This window comes from Apiospora phragmitis (assembly GCF_038363925.1).
Source record: "Apiospora phragmitis strain CBS 135458 chromosome Unknown utg000010l:1.0-9815664.0:1.0-9183399.0, whole genome shotgun sequence".
In the NCBI taxonomy this organism is placed as follows: domain Eukaryota; kingdom Fungi; phylum Ascomycota; class Sordariomycetes; order Amphisphaeriales; family Apiosporaceae; genus Apiospora; species Apiospora phragmitis.
This window is the reverse complement of record NW_027117409.1, coordinates 4,115,673-4,135,011: the sequence shown is the minus strand read 5'-3', so window position 1 is coordinate 4,135,011 and position 19,339 is coordinate 4,115,673. Positions and strand designations below refer to the sequence as shown.

At 51.6% G+C, this 19,339-nt stretch overlaps 4 protein-coding genes across 4 annotated transcripts; all 4 read left to right on the top strand.

Moving 5' to 3' along the window:
- Positions 1–1,205: 1,205 nt before the first annotated feature.
- PG994_011035 (uncharacterized protein) lies at positions 1,206–3,198 on the top strand (the record flags this gene model as incomplete). The annotated part of the gene is made up of 5 exons (XM_066862444.1): positions 1,206–1,330; positions 1,387–1,489; positions 1,564–2,209; positions 2,254–2,884; positions 2,958–3,198. 5 exons carry the CDS (start codon positions 1,206–1,208, stop codon positions 3,196–3,198), a joined length of 1,746 nt encoding a protein of 581 aa, XP_066711554.1.
- Positions 3,199–3,910: 712 nt separating this feature from the next.
- PG994_011034 (uncharacterized protein) lies at positions 3,911–5,266 on the top strand (the record flags this gene model as incomplete). The annotated part of the gene is made up of 2 exons (XM_066862443.1): positions 3,911–4,196; positions 4,284–5,266. The coding sequence occupies 2 exons, from the start codon at positions 3,911–3,913 to the stop codon at positions 5,264–5,266; spliced, it is 1,269 nt and encodes a 422-aa protein (XP_066711553.1).
- A 686-nt stretch (positions 5,267–5,952) lies between these two features.
- PG994_011033 (GTP-binding protein rbg1- variant 3) lies at positions 5,953–7,894 on the top strand (the record flags this gene model as incomplete). The annotated part of the gene is made up of 10 exons (XM_066862442.1): positions 5,953–6,018; positions 6,136–6,271; positions 6,363–6,488; positions 6,540–6,734; positions 6,788–6,928; positions 6,994–7,169; positions 7,234–7,250; positions 7,301–7,398; positions 7,510–7,605; positions 7,776–7,894. Coding segments are annotated over 10 exons (1,170 nt in total), but the record flags the coding sequence as incomplete, so codon positions are not given.
- An 8,056-nt stretch (positions 7,895–15,950) lies between these two features.
- PG994_011032 (uncharacterized protein) lies at positions 15,951–17,722 on the top strand (the record flags this gene model as incomplete). Its single annotated transcript, XM_066862441.1, has 3 exons — positions 15,951–16,483; positions 16,544–16,922; positions 17,045–17,722. 3 exons carry the CDS (start codon positions 15,951–15,953, stop codon positions 17,720–17,722), a joined length of 1,590 nt encoding a protein of 529 aa, XP_066711551.1.
- Positions 17,723–19,339: the final 1,617 nt, after the last annotated feature.

Here is a 19,339-nt window from a genome sequence, read left to right as displayed (position 1 = left end):
GGTCCCCGAACTCATCAGCTCGCAGCCAACTCGTCTTCTCCAAGGTACGAGGTGCAGCTCTATCTTGTAGGCGAATCGTGAACTAGGGCTTAGGGCGTGCAATAGCCCAGTGTGCGTATGGCATGTGGCGGTCCTGTACCTGCTGTGCTTACTTCGGTGGCCAGAGCCTCCAGTCGGACCAATGCAAGTGATCGATGCTGAGATCTTAAGTCATAAGCCCCAACAGGCATACGACTGAGCTCTAAAGATAAAACCTCGAAGTCAACGCCGTATCTAAAACATCCATCGATGATGAGAATGGCCAAACACAGCTTACTCAACATTGTAGTCGGAAAGGTGCCAAGGGTGCTTGGGTTCTAGAATCACTACCCCGCAGGAGCAGAGGCCAAAAAAAGAGAGGAGGTGGCGGCAAGCAATGAGAACAGGGGAAAAAAGGAAACCGATCCCATATCGATGTTAATGTTGTAAGTGGTCAATATGAGGCTTGAACTTACGGCCTTCGCATTACTCAATATACTCGGGAGAGAATATTAGTACGACGCTCTAACCAACTGAACTAATCAACCGATGAAAGACCCGAGGCTTACGAATGCTCTTGAAGAACAGATTCGACAGCACAAGACATGAGAAAGGATTTCCTGTTGTCGGGTTGGTTCCATAAGCTGTTGTCTTCGAGAGAGATACGCTGGCTGGCGATATCCTAGATCTGTTTTTAGTTACAGATGTGCCCGCTATACGATTGGCCCAGAAATATCCCCCACTTTACTGCCAGCCACAGCGCTTTAGCAGGCCATACCCTCTTAGTCAGCTGCTCAGTATAGCAACGCTGAAAGTCGGAGTTATCAAAACTTAAAAAGTCATTGGCATACCTAAGGTACATGTAGGCTGTGGTCGGAGCAAAGTGCATCTATCATGCTCAATGGGCTTGGTCTGATATTGCAAACTGGGTGCATCAGAAAGCCCCAAGCTGCATTCGCATTCGCGACAGATGAAAAGTTGCACGCGTGGGGTCGGCAAGGTTCATGTGGAAACAAACATATGATTCCTTGCATAAACTCTAGGAAACACGTCTTTGCTTGACAGTCCACGCGACTCTTATCTATATTGTGTCTTCCGGACGACTCTTCTAGACTACATAACCCAATAGGCCAAGAAATCTATTACACACGACCAACCGTCGTGGAGCTCTGTTCGTCCCTTTTAAAATGGCATTTGCACAGCGCTTTGTGGGCTATCCCAAGGCGCGCGAGGGCCCGAAAACCCCTTACATACACACCGAAGACAGTAACCCGGTGATGCGAGGATGGACGCTCGTCTTCGCCTCGACGCTGTAAGTAGCCTGCCCAGAATCGGGATAACGGAACTGGTTGGTAACAACTGTGCAAGTATAACGCGGTCGTCTCTGATAGCGAAAGCCGTGTGGACCAATGCCCAGTTTGGCACCATCAAAGATATCCCTGGACTCAGCGAGTATACATCACGCTTACAGGTGAGTTGAGTTAGCCCAACACATTTCCTGTGCTGCGGAAACAGCAGTCGCAGTCGCTTATGGAAATCAATTAGCCGGTTGTTACGCCTCTAGGCTCCGGGGATGGCACTCTGTCGAAACCAGACATCACTCCCGATCTGGTTCAGCGACAACCGGACGAGCTGGCGGGGCGTTTCCATTCCGCTGCCGACTACCATGAGCTGTACAAGTCAGGCAAACTGACGCCGGTTCAAGTTGCCGAAGCCCTGCTCCCTCTGATCTCGCAAGATCAAGAGTCCGGGGCCAAGTACGGTTTTGCTTGGGCCGCTGTTAACGAGGGGATTGCGCTGGAGGCTGCCAAAGCTTCAGCCAAGAGATATGCTGCTGGGAAGCCGCTCAGTGTGCTAGATGGCGTCCCATTCGCTGTCAAGGATGATCTCAATGTCAAGGGTTACACCTCCCATATCGGACTTCAGCGTCAAGAAGGAATCCCCTGTTTCGATGAGGCGAAAGAGACTATCTGGCCCATTGCACAGCTAGAGGCAGCTGGAGGCCTGATGATCGGTAAGGTGACCATGCATGAACTTGGATCCGACACGAGCGGCTGCAATCCCCGCCGAGGGAAATCACCCGTCAACTGGTACAACACCTCGTACTACACGGGCGGCTCGTCATCGGGCGGTGGATCAGCCCTCAGTTCTGGCCTGGTGCCGATCGCCATCGGCACCGATGCGGGGGGAAGTATCCGCATTCCCTCCAGTTTTTGTGGGATGTATGGGCTCAAGCCAACCCTGCATCGTATCTGGACTATGAACTCCGCCATCTGCGTCGCCGGCCCCAAGCCGCGACCGTGGCAGACCTCACGCTCGCTTACCGGCTGATGGCGGCGCCCAACCCCGACGATCCGGTTCAGGGCGCATTCGCACCTTCGATCCCGCCCAGCCCCATGGCGAAGAAGACCATCGGAGTCTACTCAGACTGGTTCAACGAGGCCTCGCCTGCAGTCATCGAGGTCACCAATAAGATCATTAATTACTTCAAGGAGAAGCTCGGTTACGAAGTTGTCGAGATCCACATCCCATACATTCGGGAGGGCCAGCTCGCACATAGCGCTTGGGCTCTCGGTGAGTTGAATGATCATCATCGCCATCGCCATCCCGATCCCCGCAAAGCCCTCTCGCTCGTGAACCATGCCAACACCATCCTCATGACCATGGGTGCCGAGACCTCGGCGGTCGACATGCTGAAGTATGGACAGCTACGTGAGCTCATCATGGAACACCTTGCCTTCTTATGGCAGAAGCATCCGGGCATGCTCATCTTGACGCCGACGGCGCCAGATGCAGGCTGGAAAATCCACCCTGGAGACCAAGCGTACGGTTTCAGTGATGGCAACACTACCATCAGGCAGATGATGTAAGACCCCGGCCCCCTCTCTTCCATTTTTTGGGAATATTTGCCTGGGGATAACCTATTAATTATGGCGCAGGTACATCTGGCTCGCCAACTCGACCGGATGCCCGGCTTTAACAGCCCCGGTTGGCTACACAAACCCCGAGCAGGGTGAAGGTCAGCTACCTGTCGGCCTAATGGCAATGGGCGAGTGGGGTGCTGAAGAGCAGCTGCTATCTTGGGCCAAGGATGCTGAGACCTATCTGAATGGTGTCTGGGCAAATGGCAGAGTCAGACCCAAGGAGTGGGCCGATGTGGTCAAGCTGGCTACAGAGTAGGCGGTTAAGGGACCGTGACTGAAGTGGAGATGTAATGATGCTGAACATATTTCTCTCGGTATATAGCTTCTCCTTGATTTATGTACAGTTTTAGTGACTATGATGCCGCCCACCTCCACGGGTATCGAACAACGGGAATACTGCACTAGTCGGCTCCAACATGGCTAGACGTCTTACTCTTCTAGGTAGATCCGCGCTATGGGTGCGCAGCCAGGACATCGACTGGAAGACCCTGGACAAACAGAAGGCAGAGACGGGGTGGCTTTCACATTGACCAACTGAAGGGTCCGTATCTAGCAACATTCCCCGCCGGTTAAGAGTCCCAAATTCGATAATACTGGCGACATTTTCTTCTTCGTAGATCTCACTCATTTCAGGTCCTACTGATCGGCCTGGTTAGTTTGGTCGGAAGCCACCAATATCCCAGCTTCATGTGGATTAAATGCGGTGAACCTGTCTTGAAATGTGAATTCATCTCAAGATTTATGGTTTTGTCTGGGAATCTCCAAGGAACCCGGATAGACATGTAGTGATCGTCACCGCACTAATTGCGGGGGGCATATGTTGCTTGTTCAACCTCGCTTCAACCCGGGCAATGGTTTTCATTTACACATTTCTTTCTATAGGTAATCGCCTTCACGCCACCTCCTGGAGATTCGCTAAAGGGTAGGAAGAGAAGCCAAGCTCATTTGTCCTCAGAAACCCCTTTTTAATGACTGTCCTATTCAATTTCACCAGCAGGCTTTTCGTGCCAGGCTCTGGACGACTATGGGCACCCACGAGTATATGCAAGACAATCCAATCGCAAGCTATTACAAAGCGCCATGAACGCCACTTCTCGGCGCGCCCAAGCTTCCCGGCTCTCTTCGTTCGAGGCGGTACATCGAATGGACTCGTCATCAAGCGAGATGACCTGCCACCGGAACACCGATGGCATGATGTCCTGCCGTTGGCTATGGGATCTCCTGACCCATACGGCAGGCAGCTGAACGGGATGGGTGAGCCTGATTACCTACCAGAATTGGATCCATGTATCGTGTGCAAAACGGCTGTGAGCTCGCCTACTGACCGCCGGACTTGAATAGGATCCGGGATATCATCAACTTCAAAGATCTGCATCATCTCCTCGTCAGAAAGATCAGATGCGGATGTGGACTTCACCTTTGTTCAGATAGGGGTGAAGGATGGCGCCCTTGATATGGCGGGCAACTGTGGTAATATGTCTTCGGCCGTCGGGCCCCGTGCCTGGGATCTCGGGCTTGTGTCTGATCCCGCCTCGAAGACGACTGGACCGTCGCGCGGCCAACCCTACGAGGAGGCCCTCGTCCGCATTTTTAACACCAACACATCCAAAATTATCCATTCCCGTTTCAGAATTGCCGGAAGCCCCTCCCGGTACTTCGAGAAAGGTGACTATGCGATTGATGGCGTGCCGGGCACTCGATCAAGGATCACGCTGGGTTTCTTGAATCCCGTTGGGGCCAAGACGGGGCGGGCATTGCCTACCGGCAATCCTATAGATATTCTAATGCTTCGCGATGGCAGTCAAATCGAGGCATCTTTGGTTGATGTATCCAACCCCGGAGTGTTTATCAGGGCTTCAGACTTGGACATTGACGGTCGCAAAGGAGCGCCACTACCAAGTCTTTTCACGCCTTCCTATGTCGAAGAAAACGGGGGCTTAAAGGCTCGGCTTGAGTTCATACGGCAGGCTGGGGCGGAGAAGATGGGCCTTGACCCGGCAGTAGAGAGCGTCCCGAAGATCGTAACGCTGCTTCCCGTCTCAGACAAGGAAGGCATCGATATCCGATGTCTTGCACTGTCAATGGGTCAAGCCCATAAGGCTGTTCCCTTGACTCTTGCTCTGTGCCTGGGGGCTGCAGCAAATATGCCGGGGACTATTCCCGCTCAGCTTGCCCGGCATCATGAGAAAAAGGGCCCAACACTACGAATAGGGCACCCTGGCGGGAAAGTCGAGATTGGTACCACCTTCAGGGACGGGCACATAGTATCGGCTGAACTACACCGTACTGCAAGGTATCTGATGGAAGGCGTTGTGTACTACTGAACTCTGGAACAACCAGATGAGCATTGTTGGCGTGGAAACATGGAACAACTTGAAGTAGTAGGCACTTAATCGCTTCATCCTGGATATCTGAATATTATACACAGCAGATACGTGCGAATTTTGTCCCACACCCCTTAATGAGTAGTTCTAAAATACTACCCAGTCTCAAGAACAGTCTTTCGAGCATGTTATTTACAGCTACCAGGCAATCAGACCGTTGCTGTGGTCAAGGGAAATCGTATAGGTAACCAAAGTGGTGCTTTCGATCTTGGGTGTTCGCAGATGCCGGGTTACATGCGCATTAACAATTGAATTGATCCAAAAATTAAGTACCTTGGCCTCAGCATGTGAGGCTCAAGCCACTACGTAGGTATCTTGGTTGAAGGAAAGTTATGGTGTCCGTTCCCAGTCGAACCTTACATCGTCCGCGTTATCAAACTTGCGCCTCGGATAAACCCCGGGAAATAAAAAACGAAACTGAACGTGGGGCAAGACAAGACGTCACAACCCAAATTCACTGCCCCACCAAAGACCGACTTTTGAAGCCTCGATATCGACTCTGAACTGGAATCGCCATCCAGACAAATTTCGGGGGCATCTGGGCGCCTCGCATATCTTGTATTACAGCACACTGCTGTCTGAATAAACGTCTCTAGTAAATCGGATCTGCTGAAAACGTCGCAAAGATGTCGACCACAGTGGATAAGATCAAGGAGATTGAGTCCGAGATGGCTCGGACTCAGAAGAACAAGGTACGAGCATAGGTCCTTTTTGCCATAGGGGCGGGCACATGCATCACTCACCGTGTCCTGGGTCGGCCTGTTTTCCTTAAAGAGAGGACTTTTTTTTTTTACTAACGTGGGCGACAGGCTACTTCGTTCCATTTGGGTCAACTAAAGGCCAAGCTGGCCAAGCTCAAGCGTGAACTGCTGACCCCTTCGTCGAGCGGCGGCGGTGGTGGAGGAGCTGGTTTCGATGTCGCGAGAACGGGTGTGGCCAGTATTGGTATGTGGTGGACCTGTGTTTGCAATTCCTCGCTACCATCGAACGTCGAACCGTTCCATCTGGGGTGGACTGACACTTCTCGAACCTCCAGGCTTTATCGGATTTCCTTCCGTTGGAAAGAGTACTCTAATGTCACGTTTGACTGGCCAGCACTCGGAAGCTGCTGCTTACGAGTTCACAACCCTTACGTCAGTGCCTGGTCAGGTCAAGTACAACGGTAGGTCCCCCATGAGGATTCTGATGTATCACTACTGATTACGTTCAATAGGGGCACCTTTGCAAATGATCGATTTGCCTGGTATTATTGAGGGTGCTAAGGATGGTCGTGGTCGTGGACGACAAGTTATTGCTGTGGCAAAAACGTGCCACCTCATCTTCATCGTTCTCGACGTGAACAAGCCCCTGACAGACAAGAGAGTCATTGAATCGGAATTGGAGGGCTTCGGCATTAGGATCAACAAGCGTAAGATGGCTCCTGCTACGGTCTATATGTGAATGGCAACTGATCCTAACCAGAACCGCCTAATATCACCTTCAAGAAGAAGGACAAGGGAGGACTGAACATCACGAGCACGGTTCCTCTGACCCATATTGACCACGATGAAATCAAGGCCGTCATGAACGAATACCGTATTAATTCGGCTGATATTGCAATCAGTACGTGCTCATTGGCGATTCCACCACTGTACCGTCTTGGCTCAGCGTTACTGACACGTTTTCAGGATGCGACGCTACAATTGACGACTTGATCGATGTGCTCGAAGCAAGAAGTCGTAGTTACATTCCAGTCATTTATGTTCTGAACAAGATCGATGCTATCAGCATCGAAGAGCTCGACTTGCTCTACCGTATCCCCAACGCAGTGCCGATTAGCTCCGAACATGGTTGGAATGTTGATGTAAGTTGCTCTGAATGTGCCCTATGTTGAAAGTTTAAGCTTTTGCTAATCACCGCCACTACAGGAACTTATGGAGGCTATGTAAGCAAGCCCATTCGATATACAACGTCAATTTATTAACCACTATTCAGGTGGGACAAGCTGCAACTCAGGCGCGTCTATACAAAGCCGAAGGGCAAGATGCCCGACTATGAAGAACCCGTCGTGTTGCGTTCCACGCGAAGCACAGGTACGTATCTCGCAGTTGCGCTTTGAACCGAAACGTGCTACGGAACGCGGAGGCTATGGAAATCTGTCTTTGAGACCGAATATTCTATTTACTGACTCGTTCGTGACACAGTCGAGGACTTCTGTAACGCTATCCATCGTAGCTTGGTTGAGAACTTCAAGACGGCAGTCGTGTATGGCAAATCTGTCAAGCACCAGCCCCAACGAGGTAAGTTGCGTGTTCTGGTCCAGTCTCCTCACACGGTCGATCAGAAGATGGCCATGGCCGAGCACTTCTCCGCCGTGGCCAGTTTGCTCGAGGTGGATTGTAGCACCGCTCGGCAAGCTTGCGACTTGTTACTGGAGTTGGAGTAGCGATGCTAATCATCTTTGCCATAGTGGGCCTATCTCACGAACTAGCAGACGAAGACATAGGTAACGTTTCAACCATCCCGCCCCCCTTCAACCGGAAGTTGAATCTTCGCCGGCGTGCGCTAACCCTTATCGACAGTGACGATCGTCAAGCGATGATTGATATACAGCCCTGTGCATAGAGAAGCTGGTATTGGCTGCTTCATCTGTCTCTACAGCCGAAAGGCATCAATGATACATGCGGCGCCAAGTTTGCGCATCACGAGGGAACACACGTCATTGTGACTTGTTCAGGTGGCTATCTTTTACAGGAAGGGCCATTGCCCAAGTCGGGCTTGCGGGTCACTGCATTGCAGAGGCTTGTTGATCGGTTCGGTGCCGAAAATGGACCGGATCATTATGTGTTGAGAGCAGTTTGGAGAAATCTTGGACTCCACGGACACGGGATTGGGCATCGGGTGTTTTACTCGAAAGGGGGTTACGGTTGACCAAGTTAAGAGAGCAGGACAATTGGTAGGGCTGTCGCACCCAGGGGAATCTGTGTCAAACCCAGCCCTGTCGCACTACACGGCGAAAAGAAAAGGCCAGGAGAAGGGTCTATATTCAGATCAATGAATGATTCGGCTCTGATATCAGATTTTTTCTTTTTTTTCTTCTTTTTTTTTCTTGCTGCTTGTCCTTCCGGCTGATGCGGGGATACCCGTTTTCGCCTGGATGCCCAAAGGACCGAAACCCCACTCGCTCGCCCACAGCGGCATGTGTGTTTGATGTACATGTATTCTTCTTACTACTTGTACGGTGTCGGTCGGGACGCAGTCCAGACTTGCGCCACATCTTTGGAGGCAATGGCAACCCCAAAAGGCTCCTGCTGCTGCTGGTCGTTGGCTGGCTGGCTGCTGCACTCCCAGGAAAGCCGCCTCACCTTGACCTGCATAACCGAAAGGCCTCTTCGAATGCGGCCAAAGCCTGGAGAGCGGATCAGCAAATGTAGGGCAACGCAAGGCACGGGGTAAAAAAAAAAAAAAAAAAGGTAAGGCACGTGAAGTCTCTGGTTTGATGGATCAAATCGATCCACTGGACCATGCCTTGCAGTTGTTTCCCTTTTCACAATGCCCCAAATAAAACCTTGCTTTTCCCAGCTCGAGCACTCGGCGCGTACCAGGCTGGCTTCAGTGGATAGTTCTTTGCCTGCTTGCCTTTTGTTCACCGGCCTTGTAGCCAGCCAGCCCCAGCCCAGTCCAGCCAATGGGGCTGAAACTGTGGTTTATCGTTTGTTCGTCCCGTCCATCATAGTGCAGCTTAGCTTTTCCCACATGCAATGAATTACTCCATGCCTACTGTCTGTTGTATGTACCTAACGCCGCCGCCGCCCTCGAGGATTGTGCGTATTGGGAGGAGAGGGGAGAGGCTAGAAGTCCGGACAGGACAGGGATGCTAAAACGAACCCCGAAAAGTGCCTGAAAATCATTGATTGATTGAGTGAGATCGGGGCAGGCATCAAGCGCCCTGTCTATCTGTCTGTCCGTCTGTATGTACTTTTCACCACTCTCGAGAAATGGATCGCTCGACCGGGCGCTCAGCAACCCGTAGAGTATACTTCGCGCGCCATGCTACTCCTACTCCATACGGTACGTACATATGTAAGTATACACGTGTGCATGAGCAACAAATGTGTACTGGACATGCCCGTGTAGTGTATGTATACCTACCTATAGGACTGCGGGTTCCAGACAATGTTGGAGTCTTGCTAATGACTCTTCGAAGTAGGCAGGTATAGCATTGTAGTGTGTTGAAAGATCTCCATGTCTCACCCTTTAAGTTTCTTATTTCGCTCTTTTTGATTTGTCTTTCCACCTTTTCTGCCGCCCCGAGGTAGCAAGGTAGGCAAGCCATAAGCACGCCTAGAGCCGGACCCCAGTTTAACAAATGCCCGACAGTTTGTTTCGTCTTGTAACTTGTTTCTGTTCAACGGTCTCGCGGTGTAGCCTGAAGGCCTCGAATTAGTGCCTAACGTTGACGATTCACAAGACATGCCTAACCGCCCAGGCCCACCATCCAGTCATCAACCCAGCCGTACGTTTTTGGGTCTTTCTTATTTCTCCTCTTCACCCTCTTGCTTCCCCCAGCAAAGGAGGAAAAGGAAAAAAAGGGCTAGCGGCTCTCCTGTTCCTGTCGACGTATCACACCTCTCTTTTCTTGCGTTCTTTTTGACCCGGTGGAAATTTTCATGACGAAGAAGAAGAAAAAAAAAATCCAAACCCACCAGACTGCCGAGAAGCTCCGTTGCTGAGGTGAATATCATCAGGAATCGATACAGTCATAGCAGGTAGGTTGAGAATACGTAACTACAAATAACAAAACCACGCCACGCCACGCTGCGACATGGGGGGCCAGGTATGAAATGGGTAATTGATTGCTATGCGCAGAATGCTGCCAACTCCCCCAGTCGCCTATCAATCAAGAGATAGTCGCGCGGCCTTCTCCTTGGTCGTGGCAACGTCATCTAAAACAGCAACTATCCTGTAGGTAAAGATGGCGAGGTAGTGTTGCAATATGCGGCAAAGCATGGCACGAGCGAGCAAGCATTCGCAGTTGAAGACTTGAAGAGCAGTCCCCTTCTGCATGCGCAATGGGGAGGGACCCCTGGCTGGCCACTGCTACTGCAATGGGGTGGGGGATGTCAAGAAGAGGGATGGATGGCTGGATGAATTCGGACGGGCTCTTTATTAGCTCCAGAGCTTTAATTGAGCACAGACGGTGGTTGTACATGGTATGTAGCATGGATGACAAGGAGCGGCTGGAGGGGGGCTGTCGTTGACCCGTCCGCACCGGATTCCGCTACAACATGGATGATCCCTCCCCTGTTAGGGCCGTCCCTGGTCGCTCTCTTGGGGTCCCTTGTTGCTGAACTTGACAGACGTTCAGCCGGAAAGAGTTCCTTCAACAAAGTTGTCTGGTACTCCGTCCGTACAGGGGGTGGCCAAAGAGACAAGAGGAGAGAGGGAGGAGAGAACGGACGATGGGTGTGGTAGAGTGGAAACCGTACATCGACTGTATCGTGAAAGCCGCCTTCACCCAAATCTTGGGTTATCTTCGTCATTTCTGTAACAGCGTTGCACCATCTGATATTGTGCCTGATGGGATTTCCAACTGGCGAGCATGGTGACATTCGGCAGCACTCCCGTGGGTCCTGGGTCTTACAAGAAAGCTGACCGAGCTTCTCGAGCCAGGCAGCTAAGTGACTGGTGTGTAACTACACCCCTCTAGCTCCTGGAAGGCTTGTCGTGTACTGTGCACAATAAAGTCCATGCTATCGTTCAATCGTCGGCTAGGGATCGACAAGCCCTTCCCGCACTCGATGGGGGGCGGCCCCAAGGACTACCGCTAACTTGCTTGCCCGGCAACGCAAGCTGACGGGAGCTTGCATGTTCCGGCCGTTGTGGTATTGATAGCCTTCTGAGCATGCTGAATATCTCCGAGGCGCATTCGAACGAAAAAAGTTGCCGACCTAACAAAGAGAGTGTATCCATCGGCAGACAAGACAGCAGACATGGCAAGGGAAGGGGCGCCTGTCGCGCCTATTGCTATTGCTACTGCGTGTGCGGTCGAACCCGGTCGATCGACATCAGCTACGCCCAGCCTAGTTGGCGTCGACCACATCGATGATATAACGGCAGCCACAGCTGCGTCGAGTGCCTTCCCCTACGAGCCCCCGGTCAAGAAGCTACATCAATCATGCATACGCCTACTGTACTCTGGTACCAATCGCAATTTCCAGAGCCCTGCCTGAGTCGTGGGTGTATCGATATGGCATTGATAGTCACGGAACCCTGGCAGCCTGACCAACAGGAAACGAGCCGGCGACACGGCATGGACGTGCTCGGGCCTCATTGCCTTTTTGGTCCAATGAGTGTTGGTTAGTATCCGTATCGGCATCCAGGAAAACGATGGCCAATGACAAATCTGAATTGAATGCATGATATATTGTCGGTCGCCATGTGCCCATGGGGGTCTGATTGTGTTGGCCATGTTTTAGTTTCGAGTGTACTGCTTATTGCATTCTGGCCCTCGTGTGAATGTGAACCAAGAATAGCCAAGCGAGGAGAAGGGCTCTGTCTGCTCTGCCTCGGTCTCTGGATGCGATAATCACCGAGACATGTGAGCAGATTGAGAGAGAGCGATTGGTGAGAAGGCAACTAGACCAAGCCAGGGCACCAGGGTATTATTGTTGGTGCCATGGATCCTTACCGCTAGGTGCTGCGGTTTGCAGAATCGGGCAACGATCTGAAATCATCTGATTCTTCGACATCGCCGTTGGGTATGAGTAGAGAGCGCGAGAGAGAAAGAGAGCTGGGCTGCTGGGCTTGGGAGAGGGGGCCCCGATGTTGCCGGTCAGACCTGGACTGCCGCAGATGGTCGAACCGAGTATACTCAGATGATTTTCAATATCGAATATTGGTTCATTCAAATTGAGGTTCGAAGTGTAATCTTGTGTTGCGTCGTCGTAGGCGAATGAATCCGTGGGGCTTGGAGTACAATGTATTATACATAATCACTCTACGTGGGCTTCACCCTGGTCGGTCTGTATGACAAAGACCGATCTCCATTGACTGCCGCGTCGATACTTGGTAGGCCAGAGGTTTTCAAATCAACGAGCGTGCGAGCCGACGAGGAAACAGAGCTGGCAGCCTGGGCCAGAAGCCTGGGCTGGACCAGTGCGGGCGGGAGATGTGTGTGGAGGAGCTGCGAGGAGAAGCACAAGCCTCACGATGCTCCTATCACCCCCATGCCCTTATTCTAAAGCGTGTGTATATAAAGGCCATTAGGTACGGACCAGGGCCGGGTTGATGGTAAGTGTGTATGTATGTACATAAAGTAGATAGGCAAGGCATGTACATGTCTACGTACATCAAACCATCATGTACAGGATTCCGCGTGGCACACATGACTGGTGGGGGTGATGTTCAGAAACCGTACGCCATCGTGTATTTTAGACCGAATGGGCATGTCGGTCCATGTATTCGTCAGCAAGGGAAGAAGGTAAAAAAAAAGGTGAAGGATCAGCTGGCAGATTCCCATATCTGTTCTGGCAGCAGTGAATGGACCAGACAAACAGAGGAGTTAGTCGCAATACAAGCCACCTTGGAGTCGAATGACTTGCTGGCCCCTCCAATAGAGGACCAGCATGGCCAAGGTGGTCTGGGAGTGGTGAAGGGCAATCTGGCCGTGGGTAAGTCTTGATTGTGCAAGTGAGCGTGATACGAGTCCAAGTGGATGTGTTTCTCGACTATCTGGATCGATGAGGGGCCCATCAAGTGTCGTGTCGTGACTGTGAGGTTTTTTGTATCGTCGACCTCTTTCCAATAGAAAGATCGGGTTGCCATGTCCAGAAGTTGGAATGAAAACGAGCAAGGGTGCATGACCTGGGCCATCCCTGCTAGTTAGCCGTCACCAGATTTCCACCATAGCTAAAGCGGACATGGGTTTTTTGGATGGGGTCGGTCAGTGCATGTGGGCAGGCAGGCAGTCAGTCACTCAGCGATTTGTAAGTTATTGGGTGCTATGAGGTAGGGAGGAGGAGTACAGTATCCTGGAATTGATTGATTGATCAATGGGGCGGGCGGATGGATCACAGAGTGGGAAGAAGGAAAGAAATGAAGTATTGCGTGCATGATCCATCTCACCCCTGAGAATTAATAGTAGTAGAAGGGGAAGAAAGATGGGTGTGCATCGCATCGTACATTGCATGGCCTACAACATCATTTCTCGTCATGATAGTATAATAAATCAGAGCCCGGCGGGCAGTGGTGGTAGGTCCGGGTGCAAGTGCTGTGCATTCCGGGGGGTGGTACCCTATAAAGCAATAGAGTCGACAAGTCGGGGTTGTCATTTGCTGCGAGATGGACCTGCAGCCATCAGATATCTCGAGTCTGTGCAAGCCCTGGTTTGTGTGGGTGGGAAATGTCGAGTCCAATGAACAAACAATTCTCCGCCATGAAATGAGGTCCTGTTCCTTGACGGGCATCAGTCCCACTGATCCACATGATATCATTTCTTTCATTCCGCTTGTGGGCGGCTTATCGGCCTTCCGTTGTACGCTTTCTTTTGGGTGAGCGAGTGCCAGAGCCAGAGCGACAGGTCGATCGATTGGTTTTTCGTGCTCGCAATGAGTTCAAGTTCTCAAGAGACGCACAGCAGGGTAGGCGTGCGTGTGTGCGTGTATGTGTGTGTGTGCCATGCTCGCTACAACATCCCGTTCGTCGCCGAGGTTGCTGTCCATTTTGATCCAACCCTCTCGCTCTGGACCTGGTTAGGTTGCTTTTAGGGAAGACTGGGATAGTGGATTAGGCAGTGTGGTTCTCGCAAAACTACTACCCATCTCCATCCGTCGTTGCACACACCTCTCTACCTCTGCCCTCTTTGACGCTTTCCTTCAGATTATCAAACCCCGGCCCATTTATCCCGCTCTAAGAGATCGGTCGTTCTCGGCATGCGTCTGTCTGTCTGTCTATCTCTTCTTCAACTTCTTGTCCCTCCTTGGAGTGAGCAGCGCTCCGTCACCGGTCGATGATACATCAATGCGTGAACCCCAGACTATGTATGTATCCAGGGATCAAGGAACCTGTGTGTGCCTGTTAGGTATGTAGGCATCACGGCATGTATTGAACGGTTCAGCAGCAGCAAGTAATCGCTGGTCAAGCATTGAAACAAATGGCTTCACCGGAGCCTGTTGAAGTAACTGGTCATTTCTGACAACCAGTATATTCGAGTTTGAGGTTGATGCACACATACTGCAAGATATGTTTACTATGGATCTGCTATAGGGCTCAGGACTCTAGTAGAGTAGTAGGTTTGTATGCATGTGTGTCTATGCTTTCTTTTCGTCAACCGGGTTGGACTCAGTAACAAGTCACTCTGCGGTCCCGTCTCGACCTGACTTCGACATGCCGAGTCAGGTGTGGCTTTTGCGGCCACTCGCTTACCCTTTCTCATTCACTCACTTTTCTATCCAGTCCCCTGTCTGTCCCTCTTTGGTCTGATACGTTCCTATTCTGGCTGGAGATACAACTTATCAGTTACTGTTCAAGTATGGCCGTCTTCTCTCCCGGCTCGGCCAAGAGGGTTGCATCTGTCGTCTTACTGCTCCCACACCCACCCCCAGTCAAGCTCTTTTCAGTCTTCCTCCTCTCGTCTCCCCCTCTCTCACTCGCCCACACACACACACACACTCTCTCTCTCTCTCTCTCTCCCTCTTAAGAGCTAGCTGCTTTGACCCATCCGTTAAACCCAGCAAGCAAGTGCCCACCCCCCCCCCCGGTCAACGGGTCTCGTACTTGTGCTACCACATCGATGCTGCCCACACCCCCCTACATCTCTATCCTACCTACCCTTGAGTGCTAATGGGCCATCCTCGTCTCAACCCTCAGCGAGACGGGTTCCAGTTGGTGCATAGAGCAAACATACATACATACATGCGTACATGTATCTTCTTCCACATTGTCTACCTCTTGTCGTGCATCTGGATACTACAACAAACCATCAGAAGACCTGGGCATATCAAAGTGCATAGCGGCGTCTACTTCCTGCAGCAGATCTCCTTTGCCGGCTGGTATCTTCAAGTCTCGGTATTATCTGGCATGGCAATTTGGTTTGCTACATCATGCACCTAATCGCCCAGTCGCTCGACACTGATCTGCTTTCGCACTGAACGAAGCGGAACTCTTCCCTCCCCAAGTCTACTCAACACCCCCCCCCAAGAGAGCTTGACAGTACTACCATTCTTTCGAGCCCGCCAAGTTAGCCCTACTATTCCTACCACTACTGCTACCACATCATCTGCCATTAAAGACAGCTACGGGACACCCTCCTTCCCGAGTTTCTCTAGGGAGACTTGCCGACAAAAGACCCCTACCGCTGCAGCCTCTAACCACATACGAGTATTGCCAACCTAGTACTTGAACACTGCATATCCCCCCTCAGGAAACCAATTGGTTGTCTGGTATGCATGTCACTTCCCGCCTGCGAAGCCGTCTACGGAGCTTTAACCCCATTTCTGAACCCACCTCTGGTGCCTGGCCTCGATATAATCGTCTCAACGACGTGTGAGTCGAAGAAACTGGCGCGGCTTGTTTCCCAGAACTGTCGTCTTCGAGACATATACAGAAAAGCCTCTGACACGGGGGTTCCTACGGGATGCATAACATGATAGGCTCGACTGGCATGGACCAGGACAGTCTGATTGCTCAGGACAGCACCTACTCAAACAATCACTGGGTTGATGTCAATGCATACAATCAGATGTCGATGCCGGAATATAACAACAATTTCTACTTGGCACCAGTCACCAGTCATGGCTTACCCTCCGAGTCCATTGGGGGCGGTCATATGCCACCACCACCGATGCCATCGCAACTCCACCAGTCACCAATCCACCATCAGCAACAGCTGCAATTCCCTAGTCAACATCATCCACAGCCTATACTGCAGGCCCAAAAGGTAAACTGGCCGAGTCTTCACACGAACCCGGGACAGAGCTATCCCACACCGCCGGTGGCCATTCCAGCCCAGTCCACGGTGCCAATCAGGCAAACTCCCAAGCAGCTTCCGTCCATAACAACCTCACAACCTCGGAAAACCCTATCCGACGATGACAGGAGACGGATGTGCCAATACGCCGCGGACAACCCAAAAAGTAAACAGACCGAGATCGGAGCCAAGTTTGGTGTGGAAAGGAGGTAAGACCGACGCGCCAACTAAGGTTAATAAAGAGTTCAACGATTCTAACGCCAATCTAGCACTGTGTCCAAGGTCCTGCGGAATAAGGACAGATGGCTGTCCCAGGAAGACCGCAGTGGCTCTCCTGTGAAGCGAATCAAGGGGAAGAACGTGGACGTGGAGCGTACTTTCGTGAATTGGATGAGGAATCAACTCAAGAAAGGGATCGTGCTCTCCGACGAAGATATGTTGACCAAGGCACGCACGTTCCACGCCACCACTGGGAGCTCAGAGAATCCCGCCAAGATCATCACACAGTCCTGGCTCGACAAGATCAAGAGGAAGCAGAACATCGGACCGGGTTCTATGATCCGCAGAGCATCCGAGACGGCGCTTCCAGACAATACCCGGCTGTCGAGGGATTCTCCAACCTTGTCGATACCGCCTGCCTCCGGAGGCGTAAGTCCAGATTCGCCCACAGATCAGAGCTCGCCGCCTGTATCGGCCAACGAGGAGAACGATGCACCGTCAAACTTTACGGATTTCGAAACGAGCGGTTATAAATACCCTCACTCACAAAGCACGACATCTCTGTCAAGCGCAGTAACCGATCCCTCGAGCTCTGCGTTTTCAGGAAGCGCTTTCAGTCCGGCTTCGCAGTTCACATCTCGCCGAATCCAGACTCTGGGTTGTTCGACCAGACTCGGCCTTCTCCAGGAAGCTCCCACCTGCAGCGACCAAGGAGTCAGACTTTGGGAACCCTGGATCTAGATTTCGATCAAGTACAGTCTTCAGAGCCACCCACGCCACGCTACAGTCTATCTGCAACTGCACCTCCTTCCGCTGTAGAATCGCCAGCCCACGAGATAGCAGCACCGACCTTCGGCATGGACACTGCAATCTCGCCCAAGACGCTGCACAGAAGCAGGAGTAACTCTAGCCTTGGAATGAGATCTGCTGGAGGAATGGTCTCTTCGCCGACATCTCCTTCCCAAGATGATGCTCGTCGTGCGGCTGGGACTCTGCTGAACTGGATGCAGAATACGCAGTCTGGCTTCGTCAATAATGACGACCTCTTCCTCGTCCTTCGCCTTACGGAGAAGCTAGGCCTACAGCAGCAGATGCAGGGATCCAAGGTAACTCCATCCTCCACCCCTCTCGGGGGACTGTCGAGGATTCCAGAAGGAGACAACGAGGTCACGCCCGTCCCTGTCCGCTTAACAGACGACATCAAACACGAGGCGACGATGACCGGGTAGAGTTCGAACATGGCTCTAGCTGGTCATGTTCTTGGTGGCCCCGTTCGACGCCAATCTCACAAGTTCGAATACGAGGCGCGTTTTCGTTTCCGGCATTTCCCCTGTTTTTTTTCTTTCCGTGTTTACAAGATGATGGTCGCATTAGTCCCCTAGAAAGGGCACCTTTGACCATGGATCTTTGCTTTTCGAAGTTCATCCAGAAATATTCTTCCCGCAAGGGGCCAACATTACAGGGCTACACGACTCGAGAGTCTCACGACGCCAATTCGGACGGACGTACGTACACAGCAGTACGAGATCCATTCTGCAGCAGCAGTTTATATACCTCAAAACGTTTGCAAAGCAACCTACACTATACCCATCGCTCACGCGTTTTCTGCCGGTCCATCGCGCGCGATCGATCGAGCCATACCGTAATCGAAAAACCCTCATCGTCACCACCCCTATACTGTATGAAATGGCTCGAGCCATACACAACCAGCGACTCCGTTCCAATCTTCGCCCTTTATTTAAAGACTTGTCCAGCTCACGCAATTTGTGGACCCAAAAAGCTCTTGCGTCCTATTCGCATATTTGCCATTCAGTCGAACACTCGACATCGATTCACCATTTCCTACAGCTATTGTTGTTGCATTGAGAAGGGCGGAAAACTCCGACGGATCACGTAATCTGCCACGAGGGAGGAGGAGACGGGAAGAGGGACACACACGACCTTGGGCGGGAAAGGAGCGGATAGGAACAAAAGGGCCATGGCAGGGTTTCAGGATTTCATGTTCTGTTTTCGGGATTGGTTTTCCATCGATTGTTTGTTATTTCCTTTTTCTAGTTTCATCTAGCAAGGACAACCATCTTGCATCACTTGTTTATCTGCCGGGCCCAATGATCTGTACACAATCGCGGATTTGCTTTTCATGTTTCTTCCCATGTCTTCTTGTTGGCTGGATGGGCAAGGAAAGAAAGAGGGAAAGGGGAAAGGGGGTATAGCTATTAGGGCCAACCCAGAGCATACCTAGGTCAGGTACCAATAAGAACTGACTGCTTACACAATGAGCAGCTTGCATGGATAATAGTTTATGATTTTCTCGCCAGACCGGTGGTCCCCCTAAAGGAAGGGATGCCTATACGAGAGCTATAACGCCACCTACGTTTCTTTTACACCTTTCGTCACAAAACCAACTTCTGCAGCCCTGACAGCGGGGAGGCTAACCAGCCGTCTTGACCTGGACCAGGTTATCCGGGGAGAAACTAAGCAGACCAGATGATTTTCCCCGTACACCGGTCTGTTTCGAGCTTCAAAACCACGTGCGTTTGTATGCATTCATTCTGTTATGGACCCACGTCGATGGCAGTTGGCAGAGACTCTAGCGAGTGGGATTAAAGCAAAGCGACGCCTGTACCTTGCACCGATACTATGCACCGATAGATTTCATATAAGAGCAGCATACTACGTGTCTACAGCTTGCAAGGGTTTCCATATTTGACCAGTATTCGCTGGACAGTGCAGTGTATCACAACCTCTGCAAGCCTTTTTACCTATAGTGATCGTTTAGGAACTTTCCCTCCCCCATGCAGCGTATAAGCCCTGTGCCGCGGCGTGGAAGGAAGGAAGGAACCGGC